This window comes from Plectropomus leopardus, chromosome 2 (genome assembly GCF_026936395.1).
Source record: "Plectropomus leopardus strain MGB_pleo_1.0 chromosome 2, ASM2693639v1, whole genome shotgun sequence".
Taxonomy (NCBI): domain Eukaryota; kingdom Metazoa; phylum Chordata; class Actinopteri; order Perciformes; family Serranidae; genus Plectropomus; species Plectropomus leopardus.
In genome coordinates, this window is record NC_142177.1 from 19,393,882 (window position 1) to 19,421,390 (window position 27,509).

Genomic DNA, 27,509 nt, shown 5'->3' on the forward strand with positions numbered 1-27,509 from the left:
AGTGCATCAGTGAAATCTTGCAGCAGCTTGATGATAAAGCAATAAAATAATTTTGCATTTGCAGGGCACCAGCACTAAGGAGTGGAGAGGTCAAAGCCTGACTGTTAAGACAACAGATGTAAGAAATGTTCAGAATCATATGTGACACAGTGAAACATGCAGAGGAGCAGCAGAACAACTGATTTAATTTTCAAAAAATATTTTTAAAAAAAAATTTTGTTTTTCCTTTCAGAGCAGTGAAAATGATCCTTTCTTTCATTATTTGTTGAAAGTTATGAGGGGGAACGAGGACGTGACTCACCTGTTCTGGCTGTAATGATTTGTCCACCAGAGTATTTGCATTTTCACAGTGAACGAACACAAAAATGTGAAGAGTTAGAAAGATGCGATCACTCCAATGCTCATTAAATATGAGACAAACATAAAAGAAGGAACACGTCACCTCTGCACAGCTTCACCCACAATGCTCTGCAGGGTATTCTGCACATGGAGAATCAGTGCTGTTTTTGAGAGCTGTAGCTGATCTCACTCAGCCTCTTCACATGATGTCACCGAAAAGGTGCCATGTAATCACAAAGTCCCTGGTTTGATTGAGACGGAGGGCTTTTGTTGCAAGTTTTAATCGTTCTCTGTTCGCATTCCCATCTGTCTTAACTGTCAAACTTCACCCTTCACCAATGCACTGTCCTCTCACAGCCTAACACCCAGACTTTTCCAACAAATAACCTCGCCAGATCCAAAACATCTCCATTCCTACACATACTGCTTTACTTCCAGGTCACAACACAAGACAAAATGCATCCCCAGACCAGTTTTGCATGCTCCTTTTCTTGTACCACCTTATAACATCAGTTATGGTCAAAGATCATTCTTTCGCACCAACACTAAAATCTAGGGCAAGATCCCATACTGTGTTAAAAAAATACTCTATTACTCATTTCAAACATGCATTCAAACACTATCTGATAGAAGGACATACCTGCAACCTCTGATTCAAATCTCATATACCATCATGCTCAAGCCACTTAAGAGGTCTTCTCTGTAATGTCTGTGCAGCTGCCTATGTTTTGTTGTTGTCTCCTCTCTGTTGATTATTTCGGGTTTATTTTGTATTGTAGTATGTTTTTGTGAGGCTGAGGCTGTGAGGAACCCTCTGAAAATCAGTTTTTAACTGAGTCAGGCCAGTTTTAACAGTAATACACCTGATGTTACTTTAAATTATTTTCCTATACAAATAAATTATATGAATATTTAAATTTGGTTGATTTTTTCTATAACAAAATGAATCCCTTAAAATGCTTTTAAAACTTTTTGAAGACTGTTGTGTCTCCTGCCCCTGGAAAAAAAAACATCTTCAAGCTTTACCTTCTGGATGTGAAAAAAAATAAACTTACAATATATGCAGCTACATCTTTAATTTTTTAAAATGTATTTTTTGGTAATATATACAGGTCTATATATCTTTTTTATTCATTATTTGTTTTTAAAACTCAAAACACAGCATTACAAACATTAACATACAAAACACGCATACAAACAAACAGTGCTGCTCAGCATAAAAGGACTTTGAAAATCAATACAAATTTACATTTTTCCACTTCTTCTCCTCACAGATTTCAAGCGTCAGCACCTCTATCAAAAGAGTCGTCATCAATTTATCCTAAACAAAGCTCTCATTAATATAGCAGACAGGTTTACATCAACATATTGCAAAAAGGGTTGCCATGTTTTATGGAAACTATATGTTTTATAGTGTATTATATGTTGTATTATATGTTGAGGTTTTTAAAAAGAGGCTCAAGACCCATCTTTTCAATCAGGCTTTTAACTAACTAACTAACTATTTATTTATTTATTCTACTTTTTTTCTTTTTTTTTTCTTTTTTTTTTTTTTTATTTTATCTTATCCCACTGTTTTAGTCTCCCATTTATTTATTTATCTAATTATTAGCGGTTATAACCTTTAAACTATTTTACTGTGCACTTGTATTCTTTGTCTTATTTTACTGTTTCAGTCCCTTACGTTCTTAGCTTTTATGTTCTTTACCTTATTTTATTGTGTTAGTTTTTAGCTCCAGTGTTTCCTCATCGGGGCCTACCGGACTGGGAGTGGTCTCTGGTCCACCATTGGGGGTGCTGTACCGTGGACTGTTTCGGCCCGGGTGGCTAGAGGGCTCGGCATCTTGGTGCGGGCACTCCTGTCCGCCCGGGTTGGGATGGTCTCTGTGGCGGCGCCCCAGCGGTGCTGGACCGTGACCTCTCTCAGTGAGGTTGGCCCCCAAAGGTAGCTTCTCCCTCGCCTCAGGTCTCAGTGCCTAGTCATGTCTCTTTAGTAGCAATTGGTGTGTGTTGGTGTATGTGTGCGTGTGTGTGGGTGGTAAGGGTGGATGTTCGGGTGCCTTTGCGAATATGTGTGGGAATATCTACATGATTGTGTGTGTGTTGTTGCGTACGTTTATGTGGGGGTGGGAGGGTCAGGCTGTCTGTATTTTTCTTGATTTTCATTGATGTTTGTCATTTCTGTTATTGTTTTTAATCTCTGTGAGGCACTTTGTGTTACTCTTTGTATGAAAAGTGCCATACAAATAAAGATTTGATTGATTGATTGATACATGTTAGGAAGTCCAGTGGAATGCACTGATTAGTTTAGCAGAAAGTCCAGGGGCCTTATCAGATATCTAGCAGATTAGCATGTTCCTCTCTGCAAAGATGCACACAATCAAGATGTTAAAAGTTTTTATTTCCTACGTGGACTAACAATACATTTGCTGAGTAGGCCTAGGAGGAAAGACATTGGATCTACTTCAGTGTTCATCTTTAAAATATCGCTTTTTCCCCCCAGAATACTCAGCCAATAACAAAATGCTTTTAAGGTTTGCATCGGGCTTTTTTTTCTCATTCTGCATGCAGGTCCTTCCCATGGGGTCCCGCCCAGATAAATCAGTGCAAAAGAAACAGGCGCTCCCGCCGCTGATTGGCTCCGCGCTGCGTTCAATCACTGAGCTGTAGTGATTCCTCTCAGACGGGCCGGAGCGGGCGGCTTGTAAAGTTACGGCTCAGTGAAATGTCAAACAGAGAAAACACAAACAGGTTTTCGCTACTGGACGGATCTACTTCTTCATTTGAATACTAAAAGACAGCGAAGGAGAGGATTAAGAGACAATTTGGATTAACTTCACACAGCCACTTTCTCTAAATGGACTCTCTCGGATTGAAACGACCAAGGACGATTTCTGATGAGAATAGGGCAAAGTTCTTATTAATGTGATGGGCATGTTTGCTTAAAACGTCACCAGACCGGACATTTGAGTGAGGATGACCGCCTTCACGAGGAAGGTGCAGCAGGTGCTGTGCGTCCTGCTGCTGTGTGCTCTCCAACTGTGCGGCGCGCAGACACAAGGAGGTGGGCACACACACACACACACACACACACACACACACACACACACACACACACACACACACACACTTTTTTTTTTAAATACTCGAGTATCCGGGAACATGTTTGACAAATCCCTGTGAACACATGGATCAGAGCTGCTCACTCGTTTAGGAGAACACCTGTCCTCCCTCACTAACCGCAGACACGAGAACCTGTTCCGCACACGTAAAACTTGTTTGCTGTGAGTCACTGCACCTCTCCCACGACTCTGTGACTCTGTGTGTGCTTTATCATGTTTGTCTCAATTGTTTCAAGGCTTTGCGACAGAGCAGCCCAACCTTACACCGCCTGTTGACTGACAACCGCTGTCAGCCCAAAAGAGCTGTAGCCTACTTTAAAATGAAAAAAAGCTTTACTTCTGATGAGTCTAACTCTCTATTTATCAGTAAAGTCAGTGTTGAGTGAAGTATTTAGATTTTAGTTTTTTCAAAGCATCAATACCACAGTGGAAATTTTCTCTATTAAAAGCAAATGTCATGTTTTATGTTGTAAAAGTACTATAAGTATTAGCAATGAATTACTTACTGGAGAGCAGAATCCAACGTAGCAAATTCTCACAATTAAGAAGATGCAATTTCATTATGTTTTATATTTTTGCTTGAAAAAATATTTTAAAAATGATCAAATCAGTTGCAGATTATTTTTTGTTAAAGCTCTAGTTACAAATTGTGACTCCAACAAATGTACTTGAGTAAACATTGCAATACTGCTCTCTGAATATAATTAAGTGTGTCAAAATTGTATTTGATTAGAGCACTCTCAGCAGGGTGTAGGTTTTGTTTTAACATTGGAGGGGAACACATAAAATTGGGGCTTCTAGGGGCCTCCATACTTTTTAAGTACCAATTTGTACTTTTTCTGCACCAGTTTACAGTGGAAATGTGTTTAATCTTTTCAAAATAAGTCATTTGCTATTTTCATGTTTTATTTGGCGGGGGGGTCGACAAATGCACATGTTCTAAATATCGAGGGGGGCGCTTGGAGCCTACGCCTGAATGATGAAATGTACTCAGTTATTTTCCACCACTGAGGGTAGTGACAGAGAGGTGTTGTGATTTGAATCTCAGCAGAGACTTTGTGAACTTTGACCTCGTACTCTGGTTGTGGTCACCTGGCTGCAGGTGAATCGAGTGGTGTTTTGAGATTGAAAAAAGAAAACAATATGAACATCACTCTTTAGGCAGCTGTTACTCAGGTGACACAGCCTCTGGCACCTGAACTGAACACCAAATTGCACACGAATAATGCAATTTGATCACATGAGAAGGTTCATGTGATTTTTTTGGAAAAAGATCCTTCTGTGCAATTAATGCAGTAAATATTGTCTTAACTTCACAACCAAGTTTAACAAATACAAAGCCACGTTAGTACCCTTAATATTGAAGAGTAACATTGATGCAAACCTTTGAATAGAAAAGTTAATTCTGAGTTATAGAGTCCTTAGAAATAAGTTTCTACATTTTCTGGAGTTTCAAAAAGTTTATTTTGTCAAAGCTGCATTTACTGTCATCACTCTGCTCTTTAAGTCAGCTGTTGAACAGGATTTTGTTGTGCAGTAATAGGCAGTTATGAAAGAGGCTGTTAAGTTGTTATGTTGCTGTAGAAAGCTGCACCTGCACACCAACCTTTGTATGGACATGTAAGCAGTGATATATGAGATTAACTGGTCAGTAGATAATACAGTAACTAATGATAATATAGTTTGGTCTAGCATTTGGAGTCATTCAGAGTGCCTTTTTCTATGTTAAACCTGACATTTTAGATCTTTACTGCACCTTTCTGCAGGATGCATGGGCTTGGTTATTCAGACAAATCAACAAACACATTACACAAACATGTTCATGTTGTAAACAACACAGGTACTGTCAGCTTGTAGCACTTTCATTTTCCCATACAGCTGCCAACAGGAAGTGAATTTTTATTTAACAAATATTATCATGACAAAACAGTGCACATCAGTTAAAGGTCTCAGATGTTACATATGTGATGTGTCAGAAGAGGCTCGGGTTGTAAGTGTAAAAGACCTGAGTGTAAAATTTGATTTTGTATCCTTCAGTGAAACAACAACAGTTGTTGCCTCTTTAAATTGCTTCTGTACTTTTACAGGTGTGACATCCATATAGCTGATGCGTCAAAAAGCAAATATGCTGCTGCTCCTGTTGCCAAAGCATGATGTTAAGCAACTCTCTGCGTCAGCCTCAGTCTGTTCACTGCAGTTTGAGCAGTCCTGCATGTTGGGGACACAGAAAAGAGTTCATATGTACACAACCTCTGGCTGTGAATGCACCACAAAATGGAATAGTTCATGTGCTCAGGTGTCTGTCTTTGTGTTTGCAAGCGTGCGTGTGTGCGCGCACTCACTTGTGAGGTATGCTGTAATCTCTGGCACATCCTGTGCCAAGTTTCTGTTTACCTCAGTCATCGTCTCAACCGCTTTATTGAGCTTGTTTATCTCCTCCTCCCTCCTTTCTTTTCTTTCTCTCCCTATTTTTTTTTAAACCCTGGTAGCAGACTAATGAAAATAACAGCTGAACCTGTTTTGGTCATGTGTTAGGTTACACTTTAACACTGAGGACAATGAGACCATTTTTCTTTCAGTTCATGTGCTGTATATGATAGTGATGGAATAAGGCAGACAGGCTGTAGAGCCTGTTAAGAGTGAGGAGACACACAGAGTAAAGTGTCAGTGCACAGACACAGAAGCTTGGCTACATGTCTTGATGCACTACACTTGTTTTGCTCTCTTTCAAAAAAGAGCCATTGTGTGCATGTGTGTGTGTTGATGTGTGTGTGCTTTTCTCAATCATCCATCTGCCAACACTGAAAGTCCTCTTTTGACAGAATAAACCCACTCGGCTTGTTGAGATTTCCAGCACCCACAGCTGCAGCCTGTGTATTGTCTTCATGACTGACATACCATTTTGTCACATACTGTAATGCATGTGTGCAAACCAGTTTATCCCCTTTCAGAGTGGGCTGTGCTTGAACTGCGTGCAAAATGTACATACTGTGGCGTGTGGAAGGTTCTCGAGCAAACATGCGCAGATGTTCACTAGTATTTCCCAACAGGCAATTCAAATGGTGCAGAGTCAACAGCTAGTCATCCACTGATAGCTTAACTAAGGTGGAGTAGATAAAGAGCGTCACACTTGAGCAACTCATAAATTGACATCATTTCAACTGAATGGCTTTTAATGATCAAAAGTTTCTGAGAGCAAATTAGTCACTGAAACTGATAACCCTGACATGGAGCAAACTGGGGAGTGCAATGTATAGAAATGGCTTGTGCTAGAGCATGCACAAATGTAAATGTTAAAGAAATCGTGTCCTGTGTCATTAAGCAGTGCTCTAGTGATTTCACTAGTACAAATGTAACTTGCAAGAAAAGATTTCAAAAGAGATGATCAAAATGGATACAGAAGAGGCCGAGATATATCACAACCCAGTCCCTGTATGAGTCAAGCTCTAAAAACTATATGTATAGACTATGCGTATTATTAATTTCTGACAGCTGCGATATCTACCATTGCTGAAAACAACAGAAAATTGACAACAAACTGATGTAAAATATATGCAAAATCACCATTGCTGGTAGTTGCATCTACTGTTGGGCCGAAAGGCATTACAATAATAATATTACTTTTTACAGTGACAAGAAGTGTAATTAATTACTATTAATTTTTTTATCAATAAAAGTAAAAGTAAAGTTACCTCAAAACGAAATTACTCGTTATGCGTTACCTTTCCTTACTCTCCGGATTAATTTTCTGCAATCGTGGCGCCAGAAAGTCAGAATGCAGCAAGCTATAGCTAAGTCATTCAAATCCTTCAGTGGCTGGATCGCAGTATTTTGATTTCTTCGGGAAGAAAGATAACAAAACTACTGTTCTTTCAGGAAGTGGTATTAAAAATCTTTTCACTGCGAAAAAAATGTCCTCAAACCTCCGGTCTGAAACAGCTATTACGACCAAGGGCACAATGACGTGATGTTCCAGGAAACACACCGTACTAAAGGTGAGCACCTGTCGGTCGCGCAATTTTGGCTGGGAGTGGTGACTTCCTGGAGCCGCTGACGGTCGCCTTGCTACTGCACAGAGCATACAAATAGTGCTGCAAATATCCAGCCATTAAAACTATAACTATATATACTATATGCAACATTTAACTATGTACTGATATAGAATATAATGCTGGAAGGTTAATTCTGTCACTCTCAGACAGCACTCAATGGAAATGTTGCCATTGTACGTTTCTGCAAAAAAAACAGATAGGCCTATGTTACATATTTACATTTCATTTTCACATATATCAACCTGTCAAAAGTAACATAATATATGAGCTGACTTGTTCATGAAAAGGTGGAGGAGATGATGGATGGACAACTAGGCGATGTAGCTGTCAGCTGCAGACCACTATTGTAGGTCAACAAACAATACTGCTTGTGTTTCCACAGGGGATAATGGCACAAAAGGTGGTGTTTTTTTTCTTTTCACCAAAACCTGGTATTTTAAGCTAAAATCTGATCTTTTCCTCACCATAACCAAGTATGTTTTGCACCTGAACATGTCCTCAAATTAACCACAGTTTTGTTGAAATGCAAGGAAATGTAAAGTTTCAATGTATCCTCTTTCTTAATGACATACAAATGTTAATGTTGTATTCATGGTTTGCAGAAACATACCACGCCTGCATTTATTTGGGCCATTTGACAGACAACGGCTGGCTGTTTCCCCCTGTTTCCAGTCGTTGTGCCAAACTAAGCTAACAGGCTTTGGCAGTAATTTTTTGTATAACAGACTGATATGAGAGTAGTATCAATCTTCTCATCCAATTCTCGACAGAAATGCAAATAAGCGCATTTCTCAAAATACTGAACTACTCCTTTAACACTCATACAATCGATTCAACTAAAAAGGAACTAAACTGTTAACAAATGAGTACAGCTATGTCGTATAATTTAGCATATTGATGTGGTGCAAGACTGGAAGTTAGCTGCCATCTTGCAGTAACGCAGGAAAGCTCCCAAGTTGAAATAACTGGAAGTTTTTCTGTTTTTTTTTCGTTCATTTTGACATTTCATGAATTCAGCATTAGACCCTTCATACTTATGTCTTTTTTAAACTCCATGCCCCCAGTTTGACACATTTTTGTAAGAGATGTTTAGTCTCCATAAATCCAGATTAACCATATGACAGGCTTATATTCTCAGATTTTAAAAAGCCACTTAAAGAATCAAACCAGACATTACAGAGCTGCTTTCACAGGCTGAGCAGAACTCCTCCCGATGAGAAACCTGATCTTAGTGTTAAAAATCAGAGAAGATCCACTTTAAAGAATCAAGTCATTCACTTGTGTTTTGACTTGTGTTTATGTTGCTCAGCAAATTAAAGAATGGCGTGAAAAGAAATCAAAAGCAAATGTCACTGTTATGAATGAGATATTATTTCTGGAAACAAAGTCTTGAGTATCATAAACAAAATTCCATTCATCTTTGTTGTATTGACGTGCCAGCTGAACTTTCCAAACTACATCAAACCAAAACTACTTTGCAGGGGGGAAATATGTGTTTTTGTGATGTGAGTGAACTGATTCTTTGATACGATTTGGTATAGTGCCACTTCCTGTGAACCCAGTGTTCTCAGAAATACAATAAAGTGTCTCTTATCAGGACTTTATGGACATTGGACATGCTCGAGGCACGCATCTCTCTTATACACACACACACCCACATACACACACACACACACACACACACACACACACACACACACACACACACACACACACACACACACACACACGCACACACACACTGTGCTTTGACCTCCCTGCTGGGCCTTGTGAGGTTAATAATCATTAGCCTTTTTATGCCCTTGTTGATCCTGTTGTTCTGCTAGGCTCTATTTTGACTCGATGTCAGGAGAAGGAATGTGTTTGTCGAGCGTACTTCGTGTGTGTGACCTGAGTGTGAGTGTGGTTTAACAAAAACATTCCTCAGATCCTTACTGAGTCCAACAAAATCAACAACAAGCCAACAAGGGTTGATTGGTTCACGGTTACGCTTAGACTTAGGTTAAAGGGTCACTTCACCCGAAAAATAGATAAATAAATAATCACTCTTGCCTGTAGTGGTCTCAGGCAATGCAGGTGGTTTTTGTTTTATTGGCACAGTTTTCGACACAGTAGTCTTTGAGTTTCTACCAACATCCTAATGAAAAGGAGGTGAATAGAATTTTCTTTATCATGCTCACAGAATTAAAAATCACTTCAAAAAAAAGAAAAAAAATAACAAAAATGTCCTTATTACTCTGGATAACCCTCACACTGCTATGTAAAAACTAGTCTTCATTGGAATCGGCTGTCTCTATAAGGGATAAACAGCGAGCAGGTCATCTTTGGGAAATAAACCCTGGCGCAGGACCCCTTAAGTGGTTTATTTCGCAGTGATAACCTGTTGGCAGTGTACATTACAGAATGAAGAAGTCAGTACAATGTGACACAAATGATGAGGATTATTTTATTCATTTTAAAATGATTTTATTGCATCAAATGGAGTCCATGATCAGAACTGTGACCATAGCTATGATCTATAATTCATAGCAGCAATCTGCTTGAGACTAACAGACTGTAGAATGGTGTAATTGACCAATCAGAATGAAGTATTCAAAAAAGATGTGCAACAAAGAAGAAGTAGTCCCTGAATGAAAACTATTGACAGAGTTTTCCTATATTCTTAATATTGTATTTGACACTTGAGAAATATGTTGCTGTTTTCTTTTTCAGTCTTTTTTTCTCTAATTCTTTGAGCAACAAACATGAAATTCCATTCACCTCCGCACAGAAGCAGCCCACTGGGCAAAAGAATAGCCCTGTTATATACCAAGAGCTTATAACATATTTTAAAATAATTATTAAATGTATTAAAAATACATAAAAACCTGCAAATAATTATATATATATATATATATATATATATATATATGTATATATATATATATGTATAAACAAAGTCCGGCATAATCCCGTGTTCATACTGTGAATGTTTTTTGTTAAATATATATGCAGATTCTGCTTACTCTTTCATCAAGACCAAGACTGGATTTATACCAAACTTTTCAACCTAGAACAACTGAAATCTAAATGTCTAAAGATAAATAGATGTACAATAGGCATTTATTTAACATATTTTCAACATTAAATTGGTCAGTGGGAGAAATTTTGACAAATAAAACCAAAAATTCTTAACATGGTGGGAAGTGAGACAATATGCACAGATCAGTCAAGCTCTTCCGCACCAAACTGGGTAAATCCTCTTGTTTGAGGTCACAGTCACATTACAACAGATCTTCCTAAACAGTCACTGTTGGAATCGCACCACTTTTTGAAATATTGTATGATGTACTTTTAAGATTTCCCTTAATTGTAACTGAGGGGCATGGACCGTTTGAAAACAACCACAGACCAAAAGTATGCAGGCATATTGTACTCGTTACAATGTGTACATTACAAAAGTGCGTGTTATTATTTTCAGACAAAGTATTGACACTGAGATCAACAGTCACGTGAAATTCTCTGTCCTCTCTGTCCCTCCACTTTCTCTCAGCAGCTTCTCTCCTGTCTGACATTTGAATAGCAAAGCAGCCTTCAAGTGAAGCTGAATGGCTGAACTCCCACAGACCATAAACAAGGCCTCATATGTTTATCTCAGAGAGGGACATGCCTTGTGTACAATCCTCAGCTTGTTGCAATGTTACAGTACGTTCATTGATATTGTGCGAGCAGAACACGGTGGTTTGTAGTGAGTGACATAAAACAGTCTTTATAAGAGCGAACGCTGTGTCCTCATAAATGACTTAACACAATATGCACTGTTGTATTTGTATTGTAATACCACTGTGTGAACATCAGTTTCCTTTTGACTTTTGTGGTTCTAGACCCATTCCATTTGGGAGAAGATGTATGTACTAATATAGTACTGATAAATTATATCAAATTGAATTGAATGAATTAATGTTTGTTAAATGACAGAGCTTTTGTTATTCTATATTTTTCTTAGTGACAATAAATCCCCTGAAAATACCAATTACTAGCCACACAATATACTGCGTTTTTTTCTTCTTCCAGGGCCACATTTTTAGTTACTGGCGTTTTTACAAATATCATATTTTCATTTAATTCTTATTTAGACTATTCTTGTATTTATAATGAACACACCAACAGATCCAGTTTCTCAGCATTTTTATTTACACAGTTGTTATATTTTGTAATATATTATAAATATTTGTACACATTCCTCATATTATTTCTTATTTTCAATTGTGTTATACTGTATATTGTAGCATAATGCCCATATTCTTTTTCATTTAATTAATTTTTTCCACATGTAAGAGCAGCTCTAAAATGACCCAATTTCCTTCCAGGGATCAATAAAGTGCATATGGTTCAGATTTTAAATCTTACTGCTGGAACAGAACTTCTGGTTTCACTTTGGCTCTTTATGTATTTTTATTTTTTTTTTTAAAAAAAAGCTACATAAATTCAACAGTGTATTTGTTGGGGACTATTTTCAGTTGTGGATGAATACACATTTTGTGTGCTAATAAGTATTTACCAGTGGTGGGGCCAAGTCATTGTTTTGAGTCTGCACTCAAGTCCCCAGTCAAGTCCTTTGTCCTAAACTTTAAGTTTTGAGTCATAAGTCATAATTCAGAATATGCTCTTCACCAAATATAACAACATTTAAGAACAGAGGATTAATATATTAATTTTATAAAAATCATGAATTCTTTTTAAAATGTGCACTTACTTTCTAAAAGAAGTTTGTTGGAAGTTGTTACATCTCTGTCTGTGACTTTCTACCCGCACGGTTTTCATACTTCATTTTGGTTTTTTGTGGACCACCACATACTTTTTGTACGCAAACAAAATGATCTTTGCTATCATTTTTTTCCAACTGGTAATCCGTTTCCTTTTTTCCGCTTATTAACAAGAGTTCTTTCTCTACTTTTCTAGTGGTCCTTTGTACCGGCACCAAGAATGGTCTGAGCACGACAGGAAACTCAGAGATCCAGTACACCCTGATGAAGGAAATGTACACGGGCTGTGAGATTGTGATGGGCAACCTCGAGATTAACATGATGGAGCACAACAGAGACTTCTCCTTCCTGCAGGTAAGGCTAAGAACACCATGGAGGCATCACAACAAGTCGACTGGTACTACTTCTGCAGAACTGCAGAGGTGATGTGTCACTGAGAAAATCTGCAAGGTAACCAGTCCAGACAAGGACGTGGACTAACCTGATGCCAAAGACGATCACACATCTGAGCTGTTTATCTTTACTGGATGATGTCTCTGTCTCAGTGGCGAAATGAGATCATTTATGTCGCCTTTTCTTAATCAATCACTGCACTGAAGTCATGGTGACTAACAACACAAGCAAAACACACCTGTGCTGCCAGGTGGTGACTCTGATCACAATCACTATGACTAACAAAATGAGAGGAGAGTCAGTAGTTGTTTTTCTGTTCACCTGGGCTCAGTTCAGATATATATATGGTTATATATATATATATATATGAACATTAGGAGAAAGAAAGGGAGAGAGAACGAGCAATTCTTAGAAACTACTTTGGGTGGTGTCATTGTAATAAGTGATAAATTAGAGTTAAAAATGAATACATTTTGTTTGCTATTTTGGCACTAAATCCTATATTATTTTTATTTACTGTACACTATAACACTCAAACAAATCAAGTGCAAACAATAAATAAATTACATATACTACCAGATTGTATTGAGCAATTTAAACATTTTATTTATTTATTTTTTCTCTGAAATCCACCCTGAATCAACCCTTCTGCTGGGATCAGGATAATCCTGATTGCTTTTTTTTGCTTTTTTCTTTTGATTAAAGGTATCCCATCCTACTAGAAAGTTTCAAGCTACACAAACTGGAGGCTTGATCCAGATGAAAACCAAGGCTGGATAATGTCATCTAATCCAATTTCAGAATATATTAAAAAAAACAACCCATTTTCAGTGTTTGATCTAATCCATTAGTTTAAATCATATCAGATTACTTTCTGATCACCCTGTACTTTCTTTAATTTCTCTTCCATGATCACTTTTACAGTCCATCAGGGAGGTGACGGGCTACATCCTGATTGCCCTCAACGAGTTCAGCCGCCTACCTCTTGACCACCTTCGTGTCATCAGAGGCAGCACGCTGTACGAGGGTCAGTACGCTTTGGCTGTGATGATCAACTACCAGAAGGACGGGCCACATGGCCTGCAAGAACTGGGCCTGACACACCTCACAGGTACACAGGAAGTCACTCGGTCAGTGTGTTTAAGTGTGGGAGGCTGGAGCAGATAAGGATGTCACACTTGGTTACTGTCGAGCTCTCACACCCACACAGTGCAGCCGCACCTACGGCAGTGGTGTGAGGAGTCGCAGTGATGTGAAGTCCCTGGAATGTCTCAACCGCCACTGTAACATGAGCTCCTGCACATTGTACTGAGTTTGTATGAGCCGTAGTAAACAGCGAATGGCAGAGTATGATAGGATGAGTCATGGATCTGTTCGGGCTTGCTTCCCTAATTGTGTTTTTTCCATTTAAATGTTTGTATGCCACCAACAGAAATACTGGAGGGAGGAGTCAAGATCATCCAGAATAAGTACTTGAGCTACGCTCCGCAGGTGAACTGGCTGGACATCGTGAGGGATGGAACAGCTCATATTATGATCGCAGACAATGGGCCTGAAAGTGAGTGGAAAGGATGATACGCCTTTCATTTTAAAGGAACATTTCACCCACATTGGCAAAATGGCATTTTATATGTCAAGTACTCAACCCTTGTGAATTTTTGAAGAAATCTTTTTTCTCGCGTGCCTCCGTGAACAAAGAATCCAGTGAAAATTCTTAATTAAAGTAAAAATTAATGAATAATAATAAAAAATAATAAATGAAATAAAAACAATAAATGAATTGAAGTCAAGGGGGTTTGTGTTTAATTACAGCAAAACTAAAACAAAACGTTCCCTTTATCAAGTTGAATGCTCAGTACTTCCACATGCATTTTCACTAAAACATTACTATTTAAAACACCAAGCATACACATAGCACAGCAGCGCAAGTGCATGGATTTGAGTTTGAATTATAATGAGCATCACTCAAACACACTTGCTTGCCCAGGCACGTTATTTGTCCATACACAAGACTGTTTATGCTGAAGTGTTGTACATAGTAAGGTTTAGCAAAAACGTATGAAATGTTTTACAAAAACTGAGCACACGACTAGATAAATGAGACTAGATTGTACTGCGAGAGTTATGAGAGTTTGTGAAGAGATGTTTTGACATAGTTTTGTTGTTGGCATGGCCCCCTTAGAGCAATTCATTGGAATTTTCTCTTCTTCATTCACTGGAGGCATGAAGGAAAAACAATGTTTTCATCACAGATTTAACAAAATTTGGGTGAGTAATATAGAAATGATCATGTGTGGTTCAAGTATTCTTTAAATGTCAAACTTTTGTCTGTTTTCAAATGTAAAAATGTATCTACTGATGAGAAATTTATATCTTAGAGCCTTGTAACGAAGCATGCGGAGACGTTCCATGTTGGAGTCCAGGAAACGACACGTGCCAGATCTGTGAGTGACAACAGAAGCAACCTTCATTTTTCAACTCAGTTTTGTAACACAGTGGTTCCCAAGTGGGAGTTGTGGCCCTGGGGTGCCTTACAGATGAACCAAGGGAGCAGCAAGATTTTTGGGTTTCCATTTGTACTACATTAAGAAAACAAGGGAACATTTAGATTAACAAGGCTAAATTTTGAGTTTTCAAACACTGAAACAGAAAAAATGAACACTGGAACCACCATATTAAAAACCATGCATCCAAATTCATGCAGATACTTAATATTTCATCACATATTGTGCATCTGATTTGTTGTGTGATTTTAAATCCATTCTTATCACAGAAAAGCATGGTGTAACTTTTAGATGAGTTGCACATGTGGACATTGTATGAGCGAGCATGGAGGGTAAAATCAATGTAACGGCATAGTGTCTTCCATTTAAAAAAAATGGAAGACACTGCTGCAATAGATTAAGAAATTAACAAACTCGCATCTCTTTCAGTGACAAAGACTGTGTGCGCTCCTCAGTGTAATGGCCGATGTTTTGGTAGAAGCCCGAGCGAGTGTTGTCACATTGAGTGTGCTGGAGGCTGCACTGGACCGCTGGATACAGACTGCTTTGTGAGTTTGCTGCTTCCAAACACATTTTTCACAGAGGACATTTAGACATGACAAAAAAGCACAGGTGAAAATATTTAAATATATGGCTGAATTTCATTTAGCTACTTCAGTTTCAGTGTCCACTTGTCAGTGCATGTTGGCTCGCTGTCACGCCGTCATGCCTTTAATACAACAGAGAGCCATCGTTAATGTTCATAGACACACCTACCATTTCTGCTTTGGAAATAGACCATCATGGACATAAACACACAAAATAAAATGTGTTTTTGACCATGTTTTACAATGTTTTACAGGCTTGCAGGAACTTCAACAACTCGGGGGCCTGCGTGCCTCTGTGTCCCCAGACCCTCATCTACAACAAGCACACATTTAAACTGGAGCCCAACCCCAACGCCAAGTACCAGTATGGCTCCATCTGTGTGGCCCAGTGCCCCCGTGAGTCCCACACATGCTGCCCACACAGACTCACAGTTTACAAAGATGCGTATTTCTCCTTATAGCATAGATGCATTTTTATATTTAGATGTTTTTATTTGATTTTTCAAACAACAAACACATTATACTGCATCAACATTTGCATCACACCCACCCACTGGGAGACTGTCCAGCACACCAAGACTGGGAAATAACTAATGCATAATAATAATAATAATATCAAAGAGAATATTAAGAACAAAAAAAAACCTCACATGCTAAAATATAATAAATAAACAAAATAAATACATAAATATAGATTACTTCTATGGGTTATGGTCATCAGTCACAGGCATCATGTTATGTTTCTTGTAATCACTGCAGTTTTTTTGTTGTTACCATAAGATTTTGCTCAGCATTCAAAGCTTTTCATAAAGCATCAGCTGCCACACTGTTGTAAAAAACTGCTTGTATCTTACTCTTTTCCATGAATACTAGCATAGTGTTTAAGACAATTCAACAGCTTCTTCATATTTTTTTCACAATTTGAGCCATTTTTTGTTTCTGTTTTCCAGTTAACTTTGTGGTGGATGGCAGCTCATGTGTGAGCAGTTGCCCGTCTGAGAAAATGGAGGTGGATAAAAACGGAGTGAAAAGATGTGAACCCTGTGGAGGACTCTGTCCAAAAGGTATTTAAGACATTTCAACAGCTCCTTCACAGTTGTCCCACTCTGTCAGCAAGGGTTTGAGAAGTAACCGTCACAATGTTAAAACACCCAAGTTCTATATCATCCATATTTGATTTAATTTGATTTAATTGAATTTGACTTGATTGGATTTGATTTAATGTGTAAGTGTCATGTATAACTGCCCTGCTGTTTGGGATAGATAAAACCGCAAAAAAATATTCAATTTCATTTGTTGATCATTTGCTTTTTTTTGTGTAAAATCTTAATCTGCAAAATAAATATAAATGTCAAATGAATGTATTCAAGTGAAAATCTAACATTTCCTTTTAAAATGTTGAGAGAAATCAAGTAGATTAAAATAGAATGAACCAAATATCTCAGAATAATAACTGCAGTATTTGAGTAAATGTACTGAGGTGCTTTCCAACGCGGCTGGTTGCTTCTAATTGACTTTATATGTGTTTATTTTTTCTTCCTCCTCTTCCTCATCTTCCCAGCTTGCCACGGCACAGGAACACCAACCAGACAGACAGTAGACGCACTGAACATTGACAGTTTCATAAACTGCACTAAGATCCAAGGCAGTCTGCACTTCCTGGTGACTGGGATAAAAGGGTAAACAAATGCATTCGTTTTAATACAATGAAACAGAGCTTTTACTGTATTTAGTGGGTCAACAAGTATTTTCATCTGTGCTGTGTTGATGTTTTTTGCAAAAGGCCTTCATTTTTTATTTTTCTCTGTTTAAAGTGATAGTTATAATAAAGTACCAGCCCTCGATCCGGAGAAACTTAAAATCTTCAACACCGTGAGGGAGATTACAGGTGTGTGTTTTTAAACTGTCAGCGTACTGTTGTTTTTAATATTACGTCACAGTATTTGCGGTCTGTCCTCTTGAACACTATGTCTTTATTTTCAGACATCCTCAGTATCCAGTCGTGGCCTGAAAGCATGTCTGACCTGTCGGTCTTCTCCAACCTCCAAACAATTCAGGGCAGAACACTTTACAAGTGAGCAGTGTTGTTTTTCTCTCCCTTTGTTCTAACGCTGTTTTTGTTTCTCTAGATGACTAAAGCTGTGTGACTATCATGTTGTTGTATCTTTCACTGCATTGCAGACTAAACCTTCATGAATCTGATTATCTTGTATCTCTTTGCTCCCTTGCTGTATCTCATTTTTACCCCACATAGAGGAGTGAGCTCTAAAAGGTACAGTAAAAATTGGCATGCCCGCCTGTATTCACCTCAGTTTAAAATCATTTTTCTTGGTCCAGATGTTATTATGCTATTTTACTCTAAAAGGGCATATTCAGTGCTGGGATTGTGTGATTGAGTTGGTGACGGGCACAGCTCTTTAATTAGTTCATGTGTTTTTTGCATGCTCTTTCTGATAAAAATTGAATGTATTTGGCTGCAAAATTTGGGGATCTGAAAATGTGGTTGTTTTTAATGGAAGTAATTGTGCAATTTCAAAGACATGATTTTCAAGGTACTATTGTTTTTTTAAGATTCACAAATTAAGTGTGTCCACTCGAGTCAGAAAAATCAAGTTTTTAAAATTGAATTGGTGAAATTCAAACACCACCGTGGGCTACCAAGAGAAGCGAGTAAGCCTGAATAAAATCAGGCTTGTGTCCGATCAGTTTGCGTTCTGTAATGGATGTGATCGTACAGAGTTTCAGAAAAGTAACTGGAGGACACAGCAGGGACTGCAGGACACTAGAATATTTTAAATGTATTTGAGAACCCTAAAAAATATATTAAAAGGAATACTTTACCTCCAAAATGATCATTTTCATATCAATTACTTGCAATTGAAGTACAATGGGGACTCAATGTATTTGTTATTTTTGAACAGCAAAATTGTATTAAAACATCTGTCTACAATTTGTCACACAACTTTCTTCACAAAATTAAGGTACCACACAATGAGTAATTGATCCATAAATGTTCATTTTGATTGTGAGGCTTTCTATAAATATAATGTTTTTGAAATTGCAAAACTTTTAATGAACATCTGAGAAATTCAACAAAATTTAAACCTCCCATGTACAGAAAGATAGTTTTCAAATTAAAATGCCAGTACCTTCTTTGCTTCCAAATTGTTTTAGACACAGTCACACCACTTGTAAACATTCATCCCTTAAACAACATTTATTGACTTCCCACTGTTTCAGGGGCTACTCTCTTCTGGTGATGAGGATCCGCTCTTTGACCTCCCTGGGGTTACGCTCACTGCGAAAAATAAATGATGGTGGCGTCTACATCACAGGAAACAAAAAGCTCTGCTACCATGACACTGTCAACTGGACGCGTATCTTGACCAGCGGCTCTAGGCCACAGCGACGCCACAAGCACATCGACGTCAAGGAGAACAGGCCAAGACTCCAGTGTGGTGAGAGAGGGTGGATCATTTCTAACCAGCTCTGTCTTCATAGTTTATGATGATGTTACAGTATTTTTTTCTGCTGTGTGTATAGTTAATGAGGGCCATGTGTGCGACCCCCTGTGCTCCTCTGATGGTTGCTGGGGCCCGGGGCCAAACCAGTGTGTGTCCTGTAAAAAATACAGCAGGGGGGGGACGTGCGTGCCAGATTGCATGTTCTTAACTGGGTGAGTCTTTACACACAAACTAATAAGATGAATACCAATAATGACAGTGTTTGTCTTAATATGAGTAATGTTTGCCGTAGCTGTCCCCAGTGTTTCAATCTTATCTGAAGTCTGTTGAGAGATTTTTAGAGTGATTGACTTTCTGAATGCAGGGAGAGGCGGGAGTTTGCTACTCGATCGGGGGAGTGTAGGCCTTGTCACCCTGAGTGTAAGGTCCAGGAGGGGAAGCAGACCTGCACAGGCCCGGTATGATTTTCACTATTCGGTCACAAACTGATGCCAAACAAAAGACTGAATAGCTGCGCTGCTTTGTATTAATATTCACAAAACAAGTACTCAATGCTTAAGAATTGTCGTCATAACATCAAGTGTGTTGGTGCCCCCTAGTGACATGATGATGCTTCTTATGATCACTGACTTCAGTTTACATTTTTTCTTGTTTTGTGCGTCTTTAAGGTCATTTGGGGATTTTTTTAAAAAAAATTTTGTTTCTCCTTGTGTTCATTCTGTGTGTCTCTTTGTGGTCTTTTTGTGTCACTTTGATGTCAATTTGTGTCTGGCAATTTTTGTTTATTTTGTACCTCTGGTTATTTTATGTCTTTTTATTAACATTGGTGGTCATTTTGTGTCTCTTTGTGGTCATTTTGCGTCCTTTTGTGCACATTTCTAGTATTCTGAATCTCTTCCTAGATGGTATGTGTTAGTTTGAGCAACATTTACAGGCTAGGTCCAGTGGGACTATCACATTTTGGGCCCCTGGACTTTTGTCCATAAAATAATCCATTCATGCTTATACCCTCATGCTTATAGTCCACATCCTGTGAGTCTATGAGCCTAAGGGCAGCTATGATATTCATCCATGCCTTTGTTGTCTTAGGGCACTCTATTAATTTTAGCTGTAGTAAATTCTAAATATGCTGTTTTATTAAAGGCCAAAATCCAGTATGACTGCAAAGACAGACTTGGAGTGTCCCATCTTTGTTAAGCTTCTTTTGCTCTCCTTTCAAGGGAGCAGATCAGTGTGTAGCATGTGCGAGCCTGCAGGACGGTCCACACTGTGTCTCCTCGTGTCCCGAGGGCCTGATGGGAGGGGAGGAAGTCATCTTTAAATTCCCTAACAAGCAAGGACACTGTAAACCGTGCCACATTAACTGCACCCAAGGGTAAGAGATGAGTAAAGCTCTCTCTCTCTGCATTTAATCTCATGTTTATGCTTATTTCAAATTTACCTCTTCTCTGTGTTAAGGTGCCACGGCCCAGGACTTGGAGACTGTGCGGGCTCAGCACAGTACATCTCTGGGTAAGTTCTCTGCTCTGTTTGACATATTATAAACAGTTTAGACATTTTGATTCGTTATCAAGTCATCTGTTGTCCCTTCCTTCATCAGACAAGCAACCACAGCCATCGTACTGGGAGTGATCGCCCTTCTCTTCGCTTCATTCTCTATCTTCGTGCTGACTGTTCTGTACCGCCGAGGCCTCGCCATTCGTCGCAAGCGAGCCATGAGGAGATACATGGAAAGTGGAGGGGTGAGTCAGAGTCTGAAATGTTCACGATGTTGTTGTGCTTGAGTTAAAGTTTTGTTTGAACACATGTTGTATATGCCTACAGAGTTTTGAGCCTCTGGATCCTGGAGAGAAGGGGTCTAAAGTCCACGCTCGGATCCTGAAGCCCACAGAGCTCCGTAAGATCAAGCTGCTGGGTAACGGAGTGTTTGGATCAGTCCATAAGGTAATGGTGATTGTGGTAGTAGTCTATACAGTTGCCTTCTTGCACATTTGACATTAACAAATTATGAATCTGTCTCTCTGCCTTACATCACAGGGCATTTGGATCCCTGAGGGTGATACGGTAAAGCTTCCTGTGGCCATAAAGACGATTCATGATCGCACTGGACGGCAAACCTTCTATGAGCTGACAGATGTAAGAAATCATGACATAAAGGAAAACATCTTTTAGATGTGCTTCTTTGTGAGTCCCCCTTGGACTCACAGAAGTTTCATGCCAAATATTATCTAAAGAAACATCTCAAATCACTCCTACAGCTTTTCTCTGCTGTTGATTTGTATGTGTTGTACGTTTCAAGTACTTTCTCCACAATATAGCTAATTTATTACTGATTTGAGGAATGTTTATTTGCAATATAATGAACATACAGAAGCCTGTTGTGTTGCTGGAGCCTGAGAAATGTGGTTTATATGAACCTTTAGATACTACTCTTTGGAATCTGAATATTTTAGGATTTATACGTCGACATTTCCTTCTAAAATCCATAATGATTAACTGTAAATGTCGCTGCAGCACATGATGACGATAGGAAGCCTGGACCACATTAACGTTGTCAGGACCCTGGGTATCTGTCCCGGTGCCAGCCTGCAGCTCGTCACGCAGCTCAGCAGTCAGGGCTCCCTGCTGGAGCACGTCAGGAACTGCAAGAACAAACTCAGCCCACAGAGGCTGCTCAACTGGTGTGTTCAAATCGCAAAGGTAAACGACCAACATTTTTATGTGTGTCCGTTTGTGTGAGGACGGGTACTTTTTTAAACACTGCTGGGTCTTTTCCATGTATATCCAAGCACTTAAAGGCTTTGTTGTCCTTTCTCATCAGGGTATGTATTACCTGGAGGAGAATAGGATGGTCCACAGGAACCTGGCTGCCAGAAATGTGCTCCTGAAGAATAATTACACTGCTCAGATCTCAGACTACGGCATTGCAGACCTACTTTACCCTGATGACAAGAAGTACTTTTACAATGAGGTCAAGGTCCGTAGCTCTGCAGAAACTATGCAATACTCAGTGACATGATCAAAGTTCTTAAAGAGACTGACTTGAATTTATTTTGCACACTGCTTCTGTTTACTCACATTCACTCAACACTTATTCTGTAATTATTACTGAACTAATCCATTTTCTGTGTACGTCTTTAGACACCAATCAAATGGATGGCCTTAGAGAGCATCTTGTTTCGCAGATACACACATCAGAGCGATGTCTGGAGTTACGGTGAGTCCCATTTTGGATAGTATAAAGTGTTTATGAAAACCGTAGTGAAGTTGTGGATATTTCAGTTGCACCAGTTGTGTTGTTCATGCGACACTAAAGCTGTCATCCTCCTTTAGGTGTGACGGTATGGGAGATGATGTCCTATGGGGTAGAGCCGTACACCATGATGCGTCCACAGGATGTTCCTGATCTGCTGGAAAAGGGCGAGCGCCTGTCCCAGCCTCAAATTTGCACCATTGATGTCTACATGGTCATGGTCAAGTGTGAGTGTTTTTCTTCTATCCTTTTTTTACATCTGGTCTAAACTACAAAATGACAGCAGTAATGCAAGCTAATGCTTTTTAGCCATGCTAGCAGCAGGCAGCAGTGTTGTATTGATATGTCAGTTGATCCACCACTTTGATAAAGACTGAAATAAACAGCTATTTGGTGGATTCAGATTGCCATGAAATTTTGAACCATCATGTTCCCCAGAGGATGAATTGTCATCCTCTTGTGCCAACATAATATTGATTTCTGACTTTTAGTGAAATGTCTTAAATAACTACTGTATCATGCTGCATTTCCACTGCATGGTGCGGCATGGCTCTACCCAACTAAACTTGCTCTTTTTGGTTTTCCATCAGCAAAAGTTTTGAATAGTACCTGATACCTCGTACTTCTTGTAACCATCTCCATCGAAGTTCTAAGCAAAGTTAAAACACTTCAGACAAGTGATTTGTCAGAGAGAATTGTAACTAGATCGCCATTTGTGTGCCACGAGACTTCCTGCATAAACTCACCATTTTTAAATTGCCAGTTAACTGTCAATAAAAACCGTAACTCTTTTATTCACTTTTTTTAAAAAATGCCAACCTATGCAGTGAAACTGTCAAAGTGCACTCGTTCCTCTGTTTGGTTGCCAATGAAAGGACTCAGCTCGCAACATTATTCACGCAGTGTTGCTGCTGTATGGAGATCAGCTGAGATTCCCACATACACTGAGGGGTGCTACCCACAGTGGAAACAAAAATATAGAGAAAAGAACCTGGTAGCCTACTAACAGTGAGGTGATTCGAGTCAAATCGGGCAAAAAATACACAGTTGAAATGGCTTGCCATTAAATGTGGTCATTTATTTGATAGTCAAAACGTTCTCTAGATGATATGTAAAAACTGAAGTGATTCTCTGCCTTATAATCTACTGCCAGGTCAAAATTTAAGTCACCCAGGACTTTGGTTTGTGACCAAATACCTGCAAAACGAATCACTTTCAGATATGACATTGTGTTAAGTGCTAATTAGCAAATGATAGTATGCTAACATGCTGCACTGTGGTAAAACAGTATGCTGTACCTGCTTTGCCCCACCATCTGCATGTAAACATTATTTTTGTGAGCATGTTGGCGTGTGACACCAGCATTGAGCTCAAACATCACTATACCTGAGTACGGCTGGATCTGCTAGCATGCCTGTAGACTCTACATTTGTTTTACTTTAAATTACATTTTAATTAGTTTCAGATGTCCTTTAATGTGCATTACTTTGATAGAATGAGTGGTAAACTATGACTCTTATTTTTAATTTCCAGGTTGGATGATTGATGAGAATGTGCGTCCAACATTCAAAGAGCTGGCGAATGAATTTACCAGAATGGCCCGAGACCCACCTCGCTACCTGGTGATCAAAGTAAGAAAAGCTTTGTGTTAATCAGTGGGCGCCTAATTTGTTTAGCACTCGTTTGTTTTTTTTAGCTGTGGACAGAAATGTTTTGTTTATTGTGGCCCTTCAGTTAAAGTTTACGTGCAGTATGCTAATCTTTGTCCTACCTCTGTCTCCAGGAGGACTGCAGCCAACAGGACTCAGCCCCGGATGAGCTCGTCCAGCGGAGTGCAGACCTGGATGATCTAGACCTTGAACTGGAGGAACAGGAGGAGGAGGTGGTGGATGGTCTGACTCCAGGCCCCCACCACCTGTCTCAGTCCAGGAGCCTCAGTCGCCTCTCCAGATTGGACACTCACAGAGTAAGAGACGCCTCTTCCCATCAATGTCATGGTCAATTTATATCTTGAACTGTCCTTTCTGTCACTTCCTGGATCTGAATCTCACTCCTGTCTTTTCTTGTAAAGGTTAATCTTACTCCAAATGTGGCTGGATATCTGCCCATGACCCCTGGTGTTGACAACGCAGGACAGGTAGCTAAAATGGGCTTTTGTGATGAAAACTGTTTAAACATATAATCATCATCCTCCTGCTCTTTCCTGTCTTTGCCATTTTACTAATGCAGGTGTGTTTGTTGTGTCTTGTGCAGGCCATGTGGCAGTCACGCTCTCGACTGAACTCAGCTCGCACCGTGTCTGAGAGCTCGGAAGGCTGCGGCACGGCAGTTGAGCTGGAGATGAGTGAGGACTTTTCTCTGGCAGGGAGCCTGAAAAGACGACGTCAACGCGAGGACAGCGCTTACATGTCCCAGAGGGACAGCTTGTCTGGCGGGCCACCAGAGACTCCATCACCAGAGATGGAGGAAGAGGACCAGAACGGATACGTGCTTCCTGGAGACAGTCCTGAGAGAGGTGAGGGCGTCATTCAGGTTGTTGACTGAAAATGAGTGTAGATGTTCAGGGTTTATTCTGCTGTGTCACAACCACCATTTTATGGAAGGACTAGAGAACTGCAGTGTTAGTAGGCTGATATTTTTTGTAAAGTTCCTACGAGGGATGCGCTGAATTTTTTGGCCGATACCGATGTTTAAAATAACAGTTTGGCTTGTTTGATACAGATTTTATTTTATTATATTTTATTTTTATTTTTCACCTTTTGTGCAAGCGACACAAAGAAATCTTCATTATAAAAAAAATTGAACTGTCTAAAAGTCATTCAACCCTTCAGCCCACTAAATTTTAGTGAGCACAAATTAAATCATACAAATATATCAAACAGCCTTTATATATAAAGATATATATGCACATACTACTTTCAGATGAAAACATTTTTAAAAATGAATAAATAACTGCTTTAAAACCCCTTTACTATATATAATGCATTGTAAGTCCTCAAATCTTTTTTGAAAATTAAAAAAAAACAAATATCTCCTTCAAACACCTGTTTAAATGGAAATTTCTTGTCAAAAATTAAATTTCACATGACTATATTTGAAAATATGATGATAACATTATAATATACCTTCACCTAATTCCACCATTTTTACTGTAGACAGCCTGAACTTGAATGCATCATAATGTAACTCAACGCAACCTCCGTTACTTGTTAGTTGCAGCCACCAGCTGCTAACATTAACTAGCTCTCTTCCTCCTGATTTCAGTGTGAATTTGTTATTCACAATGTTGCATAATAATAGGGTGCATCCCCTGATGGCCTGATAGTGAGTTTACTGGCTTTTTCTGTCCAGAAGGCGACCTGGGAAATGCCATCTTATTTGTCGACTGGCAGATGAAGGCCAACAAGGCACATACAGGCCGACACTGATGTTTTGCCAATAAATTGTTGCATCTTTCGTTCCTTCCTAACACAAACCTCTCTTTATTGAATTTTTCAGATACCCTACTTTCCCCATATCGAGCCCCTCATGGCAGGACGGACAAGTCTCATTCCTCAGGCGTCCTGGATGATCCAGATGAGGAAGAATACGAGTACATGAACAAGCAGACTTGTGTAACACCTGTCTCGCCCCGGCACAGCAGCCACTGGCTGAAGCCGAACAACAAGCGCACCTCCTCTGTATCATCACAAGCAACAGCATGCTCAGGTGACACCGCAATGTCTGTGGAGGTCAGGAGGAGCAATCACAACTCTGACTCAGAGCAGCAGGGATCTAATGAAGTTCAGTATGAATACATGGACATCAGAGGAAGTGAGAAAGACGGAAGCCCTCCAGTGCCTGACCCTCCTCCTCCTCCGCCATTAGCAAGGATGAGCAGCAAGGTGGAGGATGAGGAGGAGGAGGAAGAGGAGGATGAATATGTGGAGGACAGTAACTATCACTACACAAATAGACAGCCGAAGCTGCGTCAAGCTCTTAAAGACAGGAAAGAGCTGAAGATAGAAGGAGAGGATGAGGGCGAGGCGTATGAGTATGAGGACATGGACTCCTTTGCTGCCCCACGGCCTGGAGATGCTGTGGTGTACCAGAATCTGAGGAGAGATGGGGAGGCAGCAGGAGGAGGCGCAGAGGCACATCGATCTGGGTTTGAGCCTTATGTAACTGTGCGGGCTGGAGTCGGTGTCGGGAAATCTCCAGCTGGCGACAGATCTTTTGACAATCCAGACTACTGGCACAGCAGGATGTTCCTGAAGCCCAAAGCAGTGCCGACATGAAGAACATTTTAAATCTCTTAGACGTATTCATGAAGGACCCAAAATAAAAGCCATGTTAATAATGTAGCCTATGACACAGTTTTGAAAAACCGAATGTGTGATTTTTTTCACAGCTTTGTTGTTTGTTACAGGCTGACGTTATGTCTTGAATTCAGGCCTTTGATTTTGGGACATTTCCAGAAATAATAGCACTGAGAACATTAACAGAAATGAACAGATTACAAGCTATATTTTTCTGTTTACATTTTGAAATGAACAAAACTTGCTTTTGAGGACAAATGTGTTTGTTTGGATTTTTGACTTTTTGAGACCTCTTTTATTGATGATATATGAAATAAATTTTCTACTCAATAAAGATATTTTGAATCATTATTTGAAGCACTGTTTTATTTTAACTTGCCTTTTCAACATGATCATGTGTGAAATGTATGTTCTTCAGGCTGAAATTTCACATTCAATAACTGAAATCACAATGTGGACCTTTTCAACAGCCATTTGTCAAAAAAAAAAAAAAAAAATTGGATTCCTGGGCAGGCAATAGTGCAAATTTCTATGAATTTCCCTTCTCGGGATCATAAAATCTTTTTCCAGAGATTTCAGTCAGATCTTACAGCCTTCAACGGGGCATTGACTTTGCTTAGTTGCTGTAAAGTTTTCTCAGCACTCCATCCTCTTATGAAGACTGAGATACAGTAGAAAGCTCTCTTTAAAAAGGCCAGTAAGTTGACCATGTCTCATAAAGTAAAAAGAGGTGGTTCACTTTTTATATGTTC

At 39.3% G+C, this 27,509-nt stretch overlaps 1 protein-coding gene across 2 annotated transcripts; it reads left to right on the top strand.

Annotated features, from left to right (window-relative positions):
- Nucleotides 1–3,000: 3,000 nt before the first annotated feature.
- On the top strand, nt 3,001–27,108 carry erbb3a (erb-b2 receptor tyrosine kinase 3a). Of its 2 annotated transcripts, XM_042503938.2 has the most exons (29): nt 3,001–3,403; nt 12,455–12,612; nt 13,576–13,762; nt 14,084–14,209; nt 15,030–15,095; nt 15,585–15,703; nt 15,997–16,138; nt 16,693–16,806; nt 17,304–17,421; nt 17,557–17,630; nt 17,726–17,816; nt 17,997–18,014; nt 18,983–19,200; nt 19,286–19,418; nt 19,571–19,664; nt 20,427–20,581; nt 20,665–20,718; nt 20,807–20,948; nt 21,031–21,150; nt 21,244–21,342; nt 21,721–21,906; nt 22,028–22,183; nt 22,348–22,423; nt 22,540–22,686; nt 23,993–24,090; nt 24,243–24,425; nt 24,531–24,596; nt 24,713–24,974; nt 25,958–27,108. In XM_042503938.2, the coding sequence occupies exons 1-29, from the start codon at nt 3,316–3,318 to the stop codon at nt 26,734–26,736; spliced, it is 4,269 nt and encodes a 1,422-aa protein (XP_042359872.2). In that variant the 5' UTR covers nt 3,001–3,315; the 3' UTR covers nt 26,737–27,108. The 2 variants fall into 2 exon arrangements, with proteins under 2 accessions (XP_042359872.2, XP_087943547.1); XM_088087421.1 differs by lacking the exon at nt 17,997–18,014.
- The last annotated feature ends 401 nt before the right edge of the window (nt 27,109–27,509 follow it).